The sequence below is a fragment of the Biomphalaria glabrata genome, chromosome 11 (assembly GCF_947242115.1).
Source record: "Biomphalaria glabrata chromosome 11, xgBioGlab47.1, whole genome shotgun sequence".
NCBI lineage: Eukaryota > Metazoa > Mollusca > Gastropoda > Planorbidae > Biomphalaria > Biomphalaria glabrata.
In genome coordinates this window covers 11305633-11320153 of record NC_074721.1, presented here as the reverse complement: position 1 = coordinate 11320153, position 14521 = coordinate 11305633, and the positions used below count along the sequence as shown (strand labels likewise).

Here is a 14521-nt window from a genome sequence, read left to right as displayed (position 1 = left end):
CTCATTACCCATAAATGAAGTTCGGGGCGAAGCCCCGACGCCAAAAGCGTGTTCTTGCATTCTTCTCTGCAGAAACGTATTCTCCTGACATCTACAACTCATTATTCATCAATGGAGTTCGGGGCGAAGCCCCGACGCCAAAAGCGTTTTCTTGCTATTTTCACTGCTGAAACGCATTCTCCTGACAAGTACAGCTCATTATTCATAAATGGAGTTCGGGGCGAAGCCCCGACGCCAAAAGCGTTTTCTTGCATTCTTCATTGCAGAAACGCATTCTCCTGACATCTACAACTCATTACCCATAAATGAAGTTCGGGGCGAAGCCCCGACGCCAAAAGCGTTTTCTTGCATTCTTCTCTGCAGAAACGTATTCTCCTGACATCTACAACTCATTACTCATAAATGGAGTTCGGGGCGAAGCCCCGACGCCAAAAGCGTTTTCTTGCATTCTTCACTGCAGAAACGCATTCTCCTGACCTGAAGCTCATTATTCATACTATTAAAAAACAACCTTTCGAATAATGTTGTACTTGAAAAATATTCTAATTTGATTTTATAGACCCATAATACATTGCAAATAAAACCGATTTGTTCCTTGAAAAGATAGGATACCCCACGTATTTAGATTTTTGCTTTGAGGATCGCCGCCGAAAAAAAACTTATTCGATAAATAGTATTCAAGAAAACTCTAGCATAAATTGTGAGTTATAGTCCCAAATTTATTTAGCTAGAAAAATATCAGATTGAGTAAAGGTTGGGAAAAGGCGCCTATGAAAATGTTATTTGAGTATAGAACTCATCTCAATCATGACTCTTATACTGAAAAATTTCGTTTGAATTCTAACTTTTCCAATGCAAAGTCTTTCTTAAAATACTTATGATAACTTCATGTGAAATTACAAAAACTCTGTCTGGAAATGGGAATGGCGGTAGAGTGAAAACGATTAATCCTCGCTCCTTTACTAATTTCTGCTAAAGATTGCATTTGGCATTAAAGAATAGGTATGGGGCGACTCGATATAAGAATTTAATTTATAGTATATATAAATTATATTAGTGACAGATTTTTTTAATTTTGTAATTTCTTAACTATAATACAAAAAGAAAAAGTATTGATTTGTCCGATGGGGGAAATGCGATTGCATGTATCGCCCCTCCCACCTGGTACAACCCTTTTTCATTTAAATTTTCTAATGATACAATTTGAGATTAGAGTGTGGTACGACATATTTACAATGGGTCACATATCAATACGTAGTTTATATTATATAGATATTCAACTAATTTTATTCACAAACTATGATTCTCCACAAAAATAGGACCGCCCCCCCCCAGCACTCAGAGGGCTAGAGTGGGGAGGGCAGTACTTGCAATCGCCCCCCCCCTCACCCCACCGAATCGGCCAAAATAACAGAAAGGGAGCGACATAATATAAAATTTATATATTAATTCAACTTATTTTGTTCACAAACTATGATTTCTCAATAAAAACGGACCGCCCCCCCACTCAAAGGGTTTAGGTGGGAAGGGCAGAAGAGGTATTCGTCCCCTCCCCCCACCAATCGGCAAACAGGGAACGACATAATATAAAGATCGGTTAAAATATCAATAACAAGTTACAAGAATATAGATATTTAATTGATTTTGTTAGCAGGCTGTGATTTCTACCAATAAATTGGACCGCCCCCCCCACTCGAAAGTTAAGGGGGGGGGGGCGGGATTGATACCATCGCCCCCTCCCGACCCCACCAAATCGGCCAACATAATAGATAAATTGTACATATATCATATAACTTAAATAATGTATAGGCATTACATACAAATTAACCTAAAATAAACATACGACTAAACATAAAATGCATTACACTATACAAAAATATCACCGATCTAGAAATGCGTATGGTTTGGCAACATGCTAAGTGACTAAGGTCCTAATAACTTTTAAGAGTTAAAAATAATTGGTCTTTAAAATGACATGACACAATTGTAACTCTAGAATGATAAAACCATGCCCAGACATGATCTAGTTTGTTTTTTGTTTTGTGTCCATGAAAATATCTAGAGCATCTTACTGCATTAAAAATTCTCATATTTCTGTTACTCGAAAAACTGTAATTAAATCGTGTTTGTGTGTGCACCTGCATGTCTCTGTGTGTGTGTGTGAGTGTGTATGTATTTATGGGAGCGTAGAAGGTTTTATAAATATAGAATTAATTACTCTCAGTCGTCCAAGCCTGAGCCAAGGATATGTGGTGAAGAGTTTGGAGTTAGTGTTTGCACCTTTAAGTCCAAAGCTTCAGGATGAATGCTAACGGATCATTTGTGTAGCATGCAACAATGTACATAATAGTTAACGACATGATTCACTCCGGGTACAGCGCCGAGTTAGGACCGGCCTTATCGTGTCTCGATCCTTTGCATAAAAAAACAACACACAATTTAAAAGGAAACATATACTAATAAAAAGAAAAACACTCTAAATCTGATGAGTTATTGGCCCTTATTCCAAAGCTCGTCTACCAACCAATGAAAACAGGTTTTGGATGTACCTTTGAAAATGAAGATTTTTATTTTATGTGAGCGTGCGACCCCAGGTCTATTTGTTATCTATTTTTATCTGTATTTCGATCTGGTTACTTTATATAGGCCAGGCTAGAATAATTTAATTTAGTGTCTTTTTTTCCTGCATAGGTCAGTGCTGTGTGTTTGTAGTTTCCGCTATTTATAACTTCTGCTAGTTTTAGTCTTTTTCTGTTATTTGTGTTTTACTCGTAGAGGAAAAGTAGTTTTAAAAATAGTTAACTAGCCTTAGAGTTGTTGGCACTGTTTCCATTTCTTTGTCCCTGATTAGTTCTACGTATTTTTGTCTTTAGCGCTTAGGTTAGGTTAGTAGTTATTTTCTAATTTCAGTCTAAGTGTAAGTCTAGAAGCTGTATAGGGTCCCTGTATGAGTTTAGAATAGAAATATCTTTCTTCTTCCTTTTTATATTTTTGTAAGATTTAAATTTTAAGATTCTCTTTTTTATGCTGTTTAATTTGGTATATCATGTTGTGTAGTCCGTGTCTTTAGTAATTTTCTAGATTTTATTATAGCGTACGGCTAAGTACAAATTAGGGGAATCAGTAGTCCAGTTTAGTTTTAGGTAATTAGCGTGACGTCATGCTCTCCGATATGTTCGCGCTGACCAGTTATAGCTAGCTCCGGAACCACGTTGAGCTCTCTTTTGTCTTGACCAGTGGTCAGTGCCGACAGTAGTGCCGGTGTAGAGTTAATTGTGTGTAGTGTAATTTCAGCTGGGACCGCCTGCTATCCTTACTGCCATTAGTCTGCCTTTAGACTGCCATTAGTCTGCCATTAGTCTGCCTTTAGACTGCCATTAGTCTGCCTTTAGACTGCCATTAGACTGCCATTAGTCTGCCATTAGACTGCCATTAGTCTGCTGGTACCTTTTTTTGTTATATTTTATTAATTTTAAGCTTAGGTCTAGGGTAGTAATTGTAGTGATTTAGTTAGATAGTTGGTTTGGTTAGTCTGTTAGTGTTTGTAGATTTAGAGGGTTTTAGTTAGTTGCTGAGTTCAGTTGTAGTGTTAGTGTAGCTCTCTCTATATGTTATATTTTATTATTGATTTATTTGTGTATGTAAATAAAGTTTCTTTTTGTTTTATTTATCCTAAAGTAAAAGTTTCGTTATTGCTTTCTTTTAGTTAGCTAGATTAGTTTAGTTTAGTTTAATTGGGCTGTCTGGTTGCTTAGGCGACTCTAGCCCCTTGGTCGCAGACCGAGGTGCACAGATTGGGCCCACCCAGTAGAGCTACCACCTGCCTACTGTTAGAAATGAATTTAATGTTGAGCAGCAGAAGAGAATAGGCCACCACAGCTCGCGCCTGCCTGACCTGCTCACATTTACATTGTACAAAACATCCTCCTACAGGACGCCTGGTGACAGTGTTGATTGCTCGATACATTTTCAAGGCACTTCTGAAATATCCAGTCAGTAATTTAACTTTCGTCTCACTGAACTCTTCATCAAGATCAAGTCAGATCGACGAGTCGTTTGGCATCACAAATAACATTAAACGCCATGAGTTTTGTGCTTATTTTTTTGAAGACTGTCTTGAAATATGTGATCCTATTTTACCTTGCTCTTCAAATACTGAACTCTTTGTGAAAGTCAACAATGGGGCGTAAAATATACTTTAAGATGGTAAACATAATGGTATAACAATATGGTCTCTCACTTGCTGTATCAGGCTCTTAACTCTTTCTCTCCTAACTGACGATACCAGCGTTGATTCCACCAGAATTTGGTAAATAATTACGGAGAGAAAGAGTTAATACTTTGCTGACAACGTTCCATCCATCCTCTCAGCGTTACTATCAAACGTGCGATATTTTAAGATATTCATTACACTCCAGCACTGCGACTGGATCATCCATATACTAGCAAAAGACATTTTTTTCCTCCAACTGTAAGCCGTTTCCGTTGCATTTTCGCGCACCGTGCAAATGTTACAGCCATCGGGGTTTCCACCATACGTTATGTTCCATATGTAGTTCTGGATCTCCAGGGTTAGGGTTAAATTTACGAAGGAATAGAGCTGCTTCGTTACCCGAATAGGCCTTTCGACAAGATCTTCGTAGCGTAGGATGAAAATGCGACCTGGAAACTCCTCCGAAACAAACTGGGACATCTCCAGGTCCCGCGAAACTCTCTGGCAGTGGCCAAGCGACGTTTTGGGAAGGTGTGTCCAGTTGAATGCTCCGACCAGGTATTGGGATTTCATTGTGCCTCTAGGGTCTCGGAGCAGATGTAAGACTTTCAATCTTGGCTCTCTCGTCATCAGTCGGTACATCTCTAGCATGGAGCTTCTGATGACCTTGATCACAACGACCTTGGACTTTCTGCAGTCATTCTGTAACACTCGTACGCACCGTCCTAAAATCTCCATGTCTAGAATTTTCATGAAATAAAGAAACAGGCATTTATTTATTAAAACAAAATCAGTTATCAGTTTATCTAGACTTCTATAGAGTACTAGTACTAGTAAAAAAAAGATTACGAGACCACTTTCACGACTTGCAATGTATGGGGCAGCTGATGTAAAGCTCAACTGCTGCAGTGGTTGACGGCTAAAGAGACGTCACGTGGCCAGCGCCACTAACAACCACCTTTACTTCCCCTATTTATGTCAAGCGCTTAACCACTCAGCCGCCTAGCCCCAATTATAGACAGCTAATTGTCATGAAAAACAAAACAAAAACAAGGTTACAAAGGCAGTTTGTGTTTTCACACAAACTCAAAATCGGCCCCCGAAGTGGTCCGCTCAGGCCGGTAAAAAGGCAGGTTTGTATAGTTTTAAAAAGACTATCAGAAACTATGAACTACAAACTATCAACGACTACAAAAAGATACAAAAAAAAGAGACGTGCTCTTCCAAAAAGTGTTGCCAATAGTGTTTTACTGTAAGTTCAACAAACGACTTGACACCACAGGATACGGATACTTATTAATGTTATCATTATTATATTGTTAATATTCACATGTTTTCAATGAACTGATAGTTATTAAGATATAGTTAAATGTGAACCTAGCGTAAGAGATGTTATTGAATGGTTATCTAATTGATTTAATTGTTGTATAAATTGTCAATATCTCAGTCAAAGCCTCAACATGATATTTCTTTTTACAAAACATCTAAAACCGTTTGCATAATTGTGTTAACAATATGCTAAATATTGATCTTCCTTGTTAAATAGCCTCCAGTGTATTTTTTAAATTTTTACTATTAATAGTTAATAGTTGTAAATATGGTGTATTTTTATGAACAAACTGCTGGCAAAGTTGATTTTAAAATAAAAAATTTTCGCTTTCAGAAAAGAAAACAGTAGCCGTTGGATCAGAACTTTAAAAGATAGCCGTTGGATCAGAACTTTAAAAGATCTAGAATATCAAAATATGGGATTTTCAATATCTGTTCTAGTTTATGAAATCTGGACGGGACGGACGGATGGACGGTCAGACAGACAAAACAAAACTAATAGTGGCTATTCCTGCTAAATACAAAAAAAAAAAAAAAAAAAACAGAAGGAAATGAGATTTTTAATTTCGGGATTTTTAGGGCGCCCCTGAGTACACCTAGTTCTAATGGGTACCTGACATTAGTTGGGGGAAAAGTAAAGGCGGTGGTCGTTTGTGCAGGCCACATGACACGCTCGTTAACCGTTGGCCACAGGAACTATTGAACTTTACATAATCTGTCTGAAAGGGGAACATTACCATTTTTTGTTACCACTACATGTATTACCTTTTTGATGATTAGCACAAAGACCAAAGGCTCGAGTTGACAGGCTGTTGAACATGTGATATTGCTGAAGAGCAGACGACAATAGGCGACATGAGTAAATGACATCTGTTCATATGTTTTTCGTTTTTTTTTCACTAGGTAGGGAGGAAGGCTTGGGGACCACTATTGATGTATATTTTTTTTACAAAGCTTATATCAACTCAGTCTGTCTGTCTGGTAAAAAGTCTGTACACGTTATTTCTCCCACACCCATTCTCGGATCAAGCTGAAACTTCGTACAATTATTCATTGACATAGACAAGACATGAATCAATAAAAAGTAACCAATAAGACAATTAATAAATGATAAGAACGGAGTTCTTCCCCTTTAGATAATCTTTGTTGTGTTGTTTTTCGGATAGGATTTTGTATTTTTGTGTGTGTATATATATAGGCCTACTATTCCCATGACATTGTTTTTTTTTTACCCGAACGTACCCAAAAAGGAAATGACAATTACCATGAAAATCTGCACGTCAGTTTAATTATGAGGGAACAAAACAACAACATAAACATTCTTTTAGGACGATAACTCTTTCTCCTAATATTGAAGAGAAAAATTTAAAGATTTTAAATTTCTTACAGTCTTTTTTCTTAAAGAAAAAAATCATTTAAGTTAATAGTAAAAGCAATAGAGTTATTGCAAAACATTATATTCAAACTAAAATTAATAGAAATAATCTAAATTATAATAAAATAAATATTTTTGACCAGTTTTGATATAATATGCGCAGGTCACACATTTGTAGGGCACAATTTATTTTTACTCTGTAATATTTTTCATAAAATATTAAAGCAATGATGATAAAGCCTAGGCCCTAACTTACAGGCTTTGTCATAAAGACGAGACCCATACTTGTAGTGTTTCATGTATATAAGAAGGCTTAGAAACTAATGATGTCTGTGAACTAATAACTTACTGTAAGCGTGCCCACATCTAGTTCCATCAAGCTACAGTTTAACACCGACTCTAGAATTTGTATCTTTCTGGCCATGTAGAATTCCGCATTATAAACAAATCTGCAGAAATGCAAATCAAAATGAGCCAATAGATAAGCCAATATAGCAGAAGTTGATTAAAGTTTGACTAGGAATACACTCTGGGTACAAGCAGTAGAAAACGGTATAATATTACGAGCTGTGAATTACAAAAATGGAATTGGGCGCGTCTCACTGTTTGAGAAACGCTTTTGAGTTTTGTCATAATTATAAATATAACTTCTAGGTATGTATTCTAGGAGCAGAAATAGAACTACTGCCATAGGCCCAAAAAAAAACTTTGACCCTGCTCCGACACACACCCAATGTCGGATAAACTTGAAATTGTTCACAAAATTTCTTGAAGCTGACAAAACAAGAATCAATAAAATATAACTAATTAATTTTTAAACTATCGGTAATAAATTATTTTATTCTATCGAACAAGGGAAAGAAATTGAACTTGTCCGATGTGGTTGTATAAGTTGAATCAGTCCCCTGTGTGAAAATTTTTTTTTAATGCATGTAACAATCGATCACAGATTCACAGATACCCTCTTCTTCCCTATCTCCCCCCCCCCCCTTTTTTTCAATTGGTTCAGACAAGTGATAAGATCATAGCGCATTGAGAAAGCTAAAACTATGAAATTGTGCTACAAACAAACAAAAAATTCTAATCGCACAGATGTATTATTGTTAGTATAGATCTATAAGAAATTTAATTACATGACTTATCCAAACTAATTGATACAATTACATTAAATATAAGCTTTGTTTTGTGTTCAAACAGTATTTTTATTTAGAACAAACTGTTACAAACATGCATTCAGTGCTTTAAAAAAAGTAATAAATAAATGTTAAAACTCTTGTTGATATTGAGAAAAAGGCCAAAGAAAAATTATTTTCTCATTCTTCTTTTTCAAAAAAAAAAGCGAAATGATTATAATCCAGTGTGCAGAAGTGTGCACGGACATACATTTTGAATGGGCGTAGGGTTCTCCACTTTTTCAAATCAGGCCCTGAATGGAAGAAACGATGTAACAAATTAAACGTCAGTTTGGAAACTTACGGCAGACTTGTTCCATTCAGAAAAGTCAATGTTCCGTTCCCGCTCTTGTTGGTGAGCACCCTCTCAATGTTCCACAGGGGCTCGTACATGTAGAACACGTCCTGGCTTTGTTGAATGATATCACCGGTCAGTGTTGACCCACTTCTCATGTAGGTCATGATGATGAGTTTGTCTCGTACTAGGATAGTTTCTTCATCGTCGATCACGTCTGCAGAAGTCAGACAATAGAAACAGACAAAACATTCTTTACAAATAAATGAAGCATATTTAAGAAAGTAACAAAAAAAGGTTAAACTAAGTAACGAAAAGTCGAGAGAAAGAAAGAAGGCCAATCTTAGAAACGAAATAGTCAAGTTAAGAATGACAAAGGAAGTACATCTTAAAAAGACGCAAGTTCTAGAAAGAAAAAAGTTAAATCTTAGAATTAAAACAGGTAACTCCTAGAAATAAAAAATGTAAATCTCACAATCAAAAGAGCCAAGTCTTACAAATTGTAGAAACAAATCAAAGAACTCAAATAATTGCGCTTTCAGGAACGTTGACTCTTACCGACAAAGAGAAGAACTAGTTTCGGTTTAGACATTGGGGGAGTTTTTAATTGTGCTGTTGAAACTCAGAGAAAACTTATCGTCGAATCCAAGGTGCACAAGACGAAAAGAAAACTTCCAATAGACCCATTGCAAAAAACTTTATAATAATATATATAATCAGGTCACAAGAGGGTCTGCATGGACATTGCCTAGCAATAACAATATAGCTTAATAAACAAAAAGTATAATACCAAAAAAAAAATTCAATTATTGTACAATTTACCAGGCAAAAATTGAAACTTATTATTCGTTCTGTTAAATTTCCGAACATTTCTAGGAAAATAGTCTTTGAATTTCTTATGATCTGAAGTTTGATCTGTGAAATGAAAAAAAATAAAAATAAAATGAATACAAAGCTAAAAAGTCTTAAAACTCTTGGTGTGCAGGTAAAAATTTTGTTGACAGAGAAACTAGATTGGTAACGTTGTACACATTGACTTTGAACGATCATCTCTTTGGAAGTGTTCTCGTTACGTTACTAGATCTACATTTATATTCTTATATTTTCTTCTGGGAAAATAGGAGTTCGTTTTTGCAGATTTCTATTAGATACGGGCGCATCGAGATCGATAATTCATCCTAGTCTTATTGAGAATAACATAATACATGAAATAAGTGACTATTCTATAAAAACAGCTAGTGGAGAACTTTTGCCAGTTTTAGGACAGATCACTGTAAACATTGAGATAGCAAATCAACATTTTAGTCATGAATTCTTGGTCGCCACTATCATGGATGAGTGTATTCTGTGACTAGACTTCATGCAGTTATTTGGACTCTCCTTGAACATTGGGGGTGGCACAGTGCAATATGGAAATCTTGAAATTCCGTTGCTGGGGAACGACATGGAAGAAGAACAGATAAAGAGGGTATTGATAACGAAAGGTACCAGCATACCCACACAGTCTAAAGCCATTATATGTGACACAATAGACGGTAATGATCCTGTGCCTATCACAGGCCTTATAGAGCAGTCAAAGGAAGCACGCAGTAGACTGCCTGTGGGGAGAATACTGGCTGTTAATAGGAACGTCCGAAGGGTACCTGGTAGGGTTATGAAGTTTAACACTCAAGCTTACAACTTTCAGAAGAAGAATGTTATCGCCACTTGTTGTCCAATGGAACTTATTGCATCGTGTGATGCGGTGGTCCCTGTAGCTAGTGCCTCGTCATGTGATTCTCGAGTTGATCGGATACTTGGAGATGAGGGTGAGGATCTATCGGAGGAAGAATGCGGTGGGGTTAGGCAAATGTTGCTGGAGTTTGGGGACGTCGTGCCAGACAGTGAAAATGGGCTCGGACAGACTGATTTGGTGTTCCAGGACGAAGTGGTGCACCTGCATCGGTTGCACCGGTATTGTGAGGAGACCAGGGTCTGTTCGGGACGAACAGAAATAGGGAGGGGGCAGTGTTGTAACCCTGTTCCTCCCTCACTAACCATCTTTTGTTTCCACGTGCAAAGTAGGGTAATTTTTGTTTATGCTGTTGGGCGTAAATGACCTTGACTATGGTAAAATGTGTTAAGAGACTTGAGTTATGATCGAGGATTTTTCAACGGAGGATTGTTTTTTTTCTTGAATCGGTTTTTGTGAATAGTTGTATGTACATTTGATTAGAACAACTGTGAAATTATTTCGATTACTTGGATTATCGACTGTTCGTAGTGGATTGTGCTCACTAGCGGATCCAGAACTTTGGAGTGGGGGGGGGGCGATTTTTTTCCAAACCCTAACCCTAACGCCCAGTAAACCCTAACCCTACGCATAAACGTGCATACAGCGCGCGCGCGCGCGCGCACACACACACACACAAACGCACACACACACGCACACACATATATATGTATATATATATATATATATATATATATATATATAAATATGAGAATAAAAAAAGCAGCATTTCTCAACCTTCGGCGAAAACCAAAACAACTGGGGCAGCGCTATAAGGTTCTCTGGTGAAGTTCGGGGCGAAGCCCCGACGCCATAAGCGTTTTTTGCTTTTTTCACTGCAGAAACGCATTCTCCTGACAAGTACAGCTCATTATTAATCAATGGAGTTCGGGGCGAAGCCCCGACGCCATAAGCGTTTTCTTGCTTTTTTGAGTGCAGATACGCATTCTCCTGACAAGTACAGCTCATTCTTCACAATGTAGTTCGGGGCGAAGCCCCGACGCCAAAAGCGTTTTCTTGCTTTTTTCACTGCAGAAACGCATTCTCCTGACAAGTACATCTCATTATTCATAAATGGAGTTCGGGGCGAAGCCCCGACGCCAAAAGCGTTTTCTTGCATTCTTCATTGTAGAAACGCATTCTCCTGACATCTTCAACTCATTACCCATAAATGAAGTTCGGGGCGAAGCCCCGACGCCAAAAGCGTGTTCTTGCATTCTTCTCTGCAGAAACGTATTCTCCTGACATCTACAACTCATTATTCATCAATGGAGTTCGGGGCGAAGCCCCGACGCCAAAAGCGTTTTCTTGCTATTTTCACTGCTGAAACGCATTCTCCTGACAAGTACAGCTCATTATTCATAAATGGAGTTCGGGGCGAAGCCCCGACGCCAAAAGCGTTTTCTTGCATTCTTCATTGCAGAAACGCATTCTCCTGACATCTACAACTCATTACCCATAAATGAAGTTCGGGGCGAAGCCCCGACGCCAAAAGCGTTTTCTTGCATTCTTCTCTGCAGAAACGTATTCTCCTGACATCTACAACTCATTACTCATAAATGGAGTTCGGGGCGAAGCCCCGACGCCAAAAGCGTTTTCTTGCATTCTTCACTGCAGAAACGCATTCTCCTGACCTGAAGCTCATTATTCATACTATTAAAAAACAACCTTTCGAATAATGTTGTACTTGAAAAATATTCTAATTTGATTTTATAGACCCATAATACATTGCAAATAAAACCGATTTGTTCCTTGAAAAGATAGGATACCCCACGTATTTAGATTTTTGCTTTGAGGATCGCCGCCGAAAAAAAACTTATTCGATAAATAGTATTCAAGAAAACTCTAGCATAAATTGTGAGTTATAGTCCCAAATTTATTTAGCTAGAAAAATATCAGATTGAGTAAAGGTTGGGAAAAGGCGCCTATGAAAATGTTATTTGAGTATAGAACTCATCTCAATCATGACTCTTATACTGAAAAATTTCGTTTGAATTCTAACTTTTCCAATGCAAAGTCTTTCTTAAAATACTTATGATAACTTCATGTGAAATTACAAAAACTCTGTCTGGAAATGGGAATGGCGGTAGAGTGAAAACGATTAATCCTCGCTCCTTTACTAATTTCTGCTAAAGATTGCATTTGGCATTAAAGAATAGGTATGGGGCGACTCGATATAAGAATTTAATTTATAGTATATATAAATTATATTAGTGACAGATTTTTTTAATTTTGTAATTTCTTAACTATAATACAAAAAGAAAAAGTATTGATTTGTCCGATGGGGGAAATGCGATTGCATGTATCGCCCCTCCCACCTGGTACAACCCTTTTTCATTTAAATTTTCTAATGATACAATTTGAGATTAGAGTGTGGTACGACATATTTACAATGGGTCACATATCAATACGTAGTTTATATTATATAGATATTCAACTAATTTTATTCACAAACTATGATTCTCCACAAAAATAGGACCGCCCCCCCCCCAGCACTCAGAGGGCTAGAGTGGGGAGGGCAGTACTTGCAATCGCCCCCCCCCCCCCTCACCCCACCGAATCGGCCAAAATAACAGAAAGGGAGCGACATAATATAAAATTTATATATTAATTCAACTTATTTTGTTCACAAACTATGATTTCTCAATAAAAACGGACCGCCCCCCCACTCAAAGGGTTTAGGTGGGAAGGGCAGAAGAGGTATTCGTCCCCTCCCCCCACCAATCGGCAAACAGGGAACGACATAATATAAAGATCGGTTAAAATATCAATAACAAGTTACAAGAATATAGATATTTAATTGATTTTGTTAGCAGGCTGTGATTTCTACCAATAAATTGGACCGCCCCCCCCACTCGAAAGTTAAGGGGGGGGGGCGGGATTGATACCATCGCCCCCTCCCGAACCCACCAAATCGGCCAACATAATAGAGGGGGGGGGCGAAATAATCTAAAAATAGGTTGAAATATAAATAATTAGTATATATTTTTAACATAAGTAATAAATTCGTATACAAATTGTGTGAATCCTATACTAAAGTTCGTCCGCCCCCCCCCCCTTCGGGGGGGGGGGTCGGCCGAGTGGGGGGGCGATCGCCCCTACCGCCCCCCCCCCCCCTGGATCCGCCAGTGATTGTGCTTCTGCAACCAGAAAGATATCGGCGACCTGACAATCGGTGAGTTAACTTTCTTTAGTCTACTCCAAAGTCGTAACATTATCTTCTAAATTACAGACGTTCCTTCGTGAACAAAAACAATGAAATTTTAATCTTTGTTGGACGAAAGACAAAAGTAACAAACTCAGCTCAGCTCTTAATGTAACCATTTAAACAGAGTGAATTGATATTTTGATTTTTTAAAACTTTTCAAACCTTTTCAGAAAGACATTAGTTATGGTATGGAGTGTGTGTGTGTGTGTGTGTGTGTGTTTTCTAGGTGACGAGTGTGTTGGTGGCTATGCAATGCAGAATGACGAAATATGACCTGAACTATCATAATGTATGCTAAGAACGAGAGACAATCTAGAGACAAGAGTAAACTCATGCTTTAGTTTGTATGTTAGATTTTGTTCAAATATCAGTTTATTTCATGACTATTAGATCTATATCTCATTTCAAGTTAAATCTGTTAATTTTGCAAAAACAAATTATTTTCAGTTTTCGTTGAAAAGAGAAATTTGTTCAAATCATTTAAAGTTTATTTATTACAAATATAATAGGGCTACATCGGTCTAGTTGTAGGCCTTCAAGCTAGTTGGAGCTACAAGCCAACGACCGACCAATACAAAAACAAAATCTAATAAAATACTCAGAAAGACACAAAGGCACATTCCTCGTTCCATATGCTAGGACAAATTTGTACAAATGCTCCTTCTTCCCTAGCGCTATTAGAGCATGGAATGGGTTGCCTGAACTAGCCAGGAAAACCTGTGACCTGGCGGAGTTTAGGTCATTGGTTAACATGCATGACTATATGCACGACGCGTAGGACGTAATCATCTTCTTTTTTGAAGTAACGTCTGTATCATATAATATAAGATAAGATAAGCGATAGTCTTTTTTTTTTAAATCAGGGACTTTCTTAAAATGGAGGCAAACGTGTTCAATGTACAGAAGACAGAAGTACGGATAAACCGCACATTTTGAAAACATATACATTCATTGTGCACACCATAGCAATGTAGAAACATATTTAAGATCATAATAAACTAACTAAAAAATTAACAAATAGCAAATAATTGTGAGAATTTCCAAACTGATGCTAGTTTTCAATGCATTGGTTTTTAAGTGCACACGGTCGCTGTTTCGGGTCAAGTTCACCTAGTTTGTATGTAAGCCAGTAGGCAATACTTAAGTGCACGTTACAAA

General features: G+C 37.5%; 1 protein-coding gene across 5 annotated transcripts in view; it reads right to left on the bottom strand.

Annotated features, from left to right (window-relative positions):
* Window positions 1-3904: 3904 nt before the first annotated feature.
* Window positions 3905-14521, bottom strand: part of LOC106067783 (carbohydrate sulfotransferase 3-like) — a 38698-nt gene continuing 28081 nt past the window's right edge. For all 5 annotated transcript variants that reach the window (XM_056004582.1, XM_056004583.1, XM_056004584.1 and 2 more), the window contains 5 exons: window positions 9207-9299; window positions 8394-8601; window positions 7267-7366; window positions 6308-6371; window positions 3905-4953 (listed from right to left, as the gene is read on the bottom strand). In XM_056004582.1, coding sequence (XP_055860557.1) covers window positions 4334-4953; window positions 6308-6371; window positions 7267-7366; window positions 8394-8601; window positions 9207-9299 — 1085 coding nt within the window. In that variant the 3' untranslated portion in view covers window positions 3905-4333. The remainder of the gene's footprint in view (window positions 4954-6307; window positions 6372-7266; window positions 7367-8393; window positions 8602-9206; window positions 9300-14521) is intronic.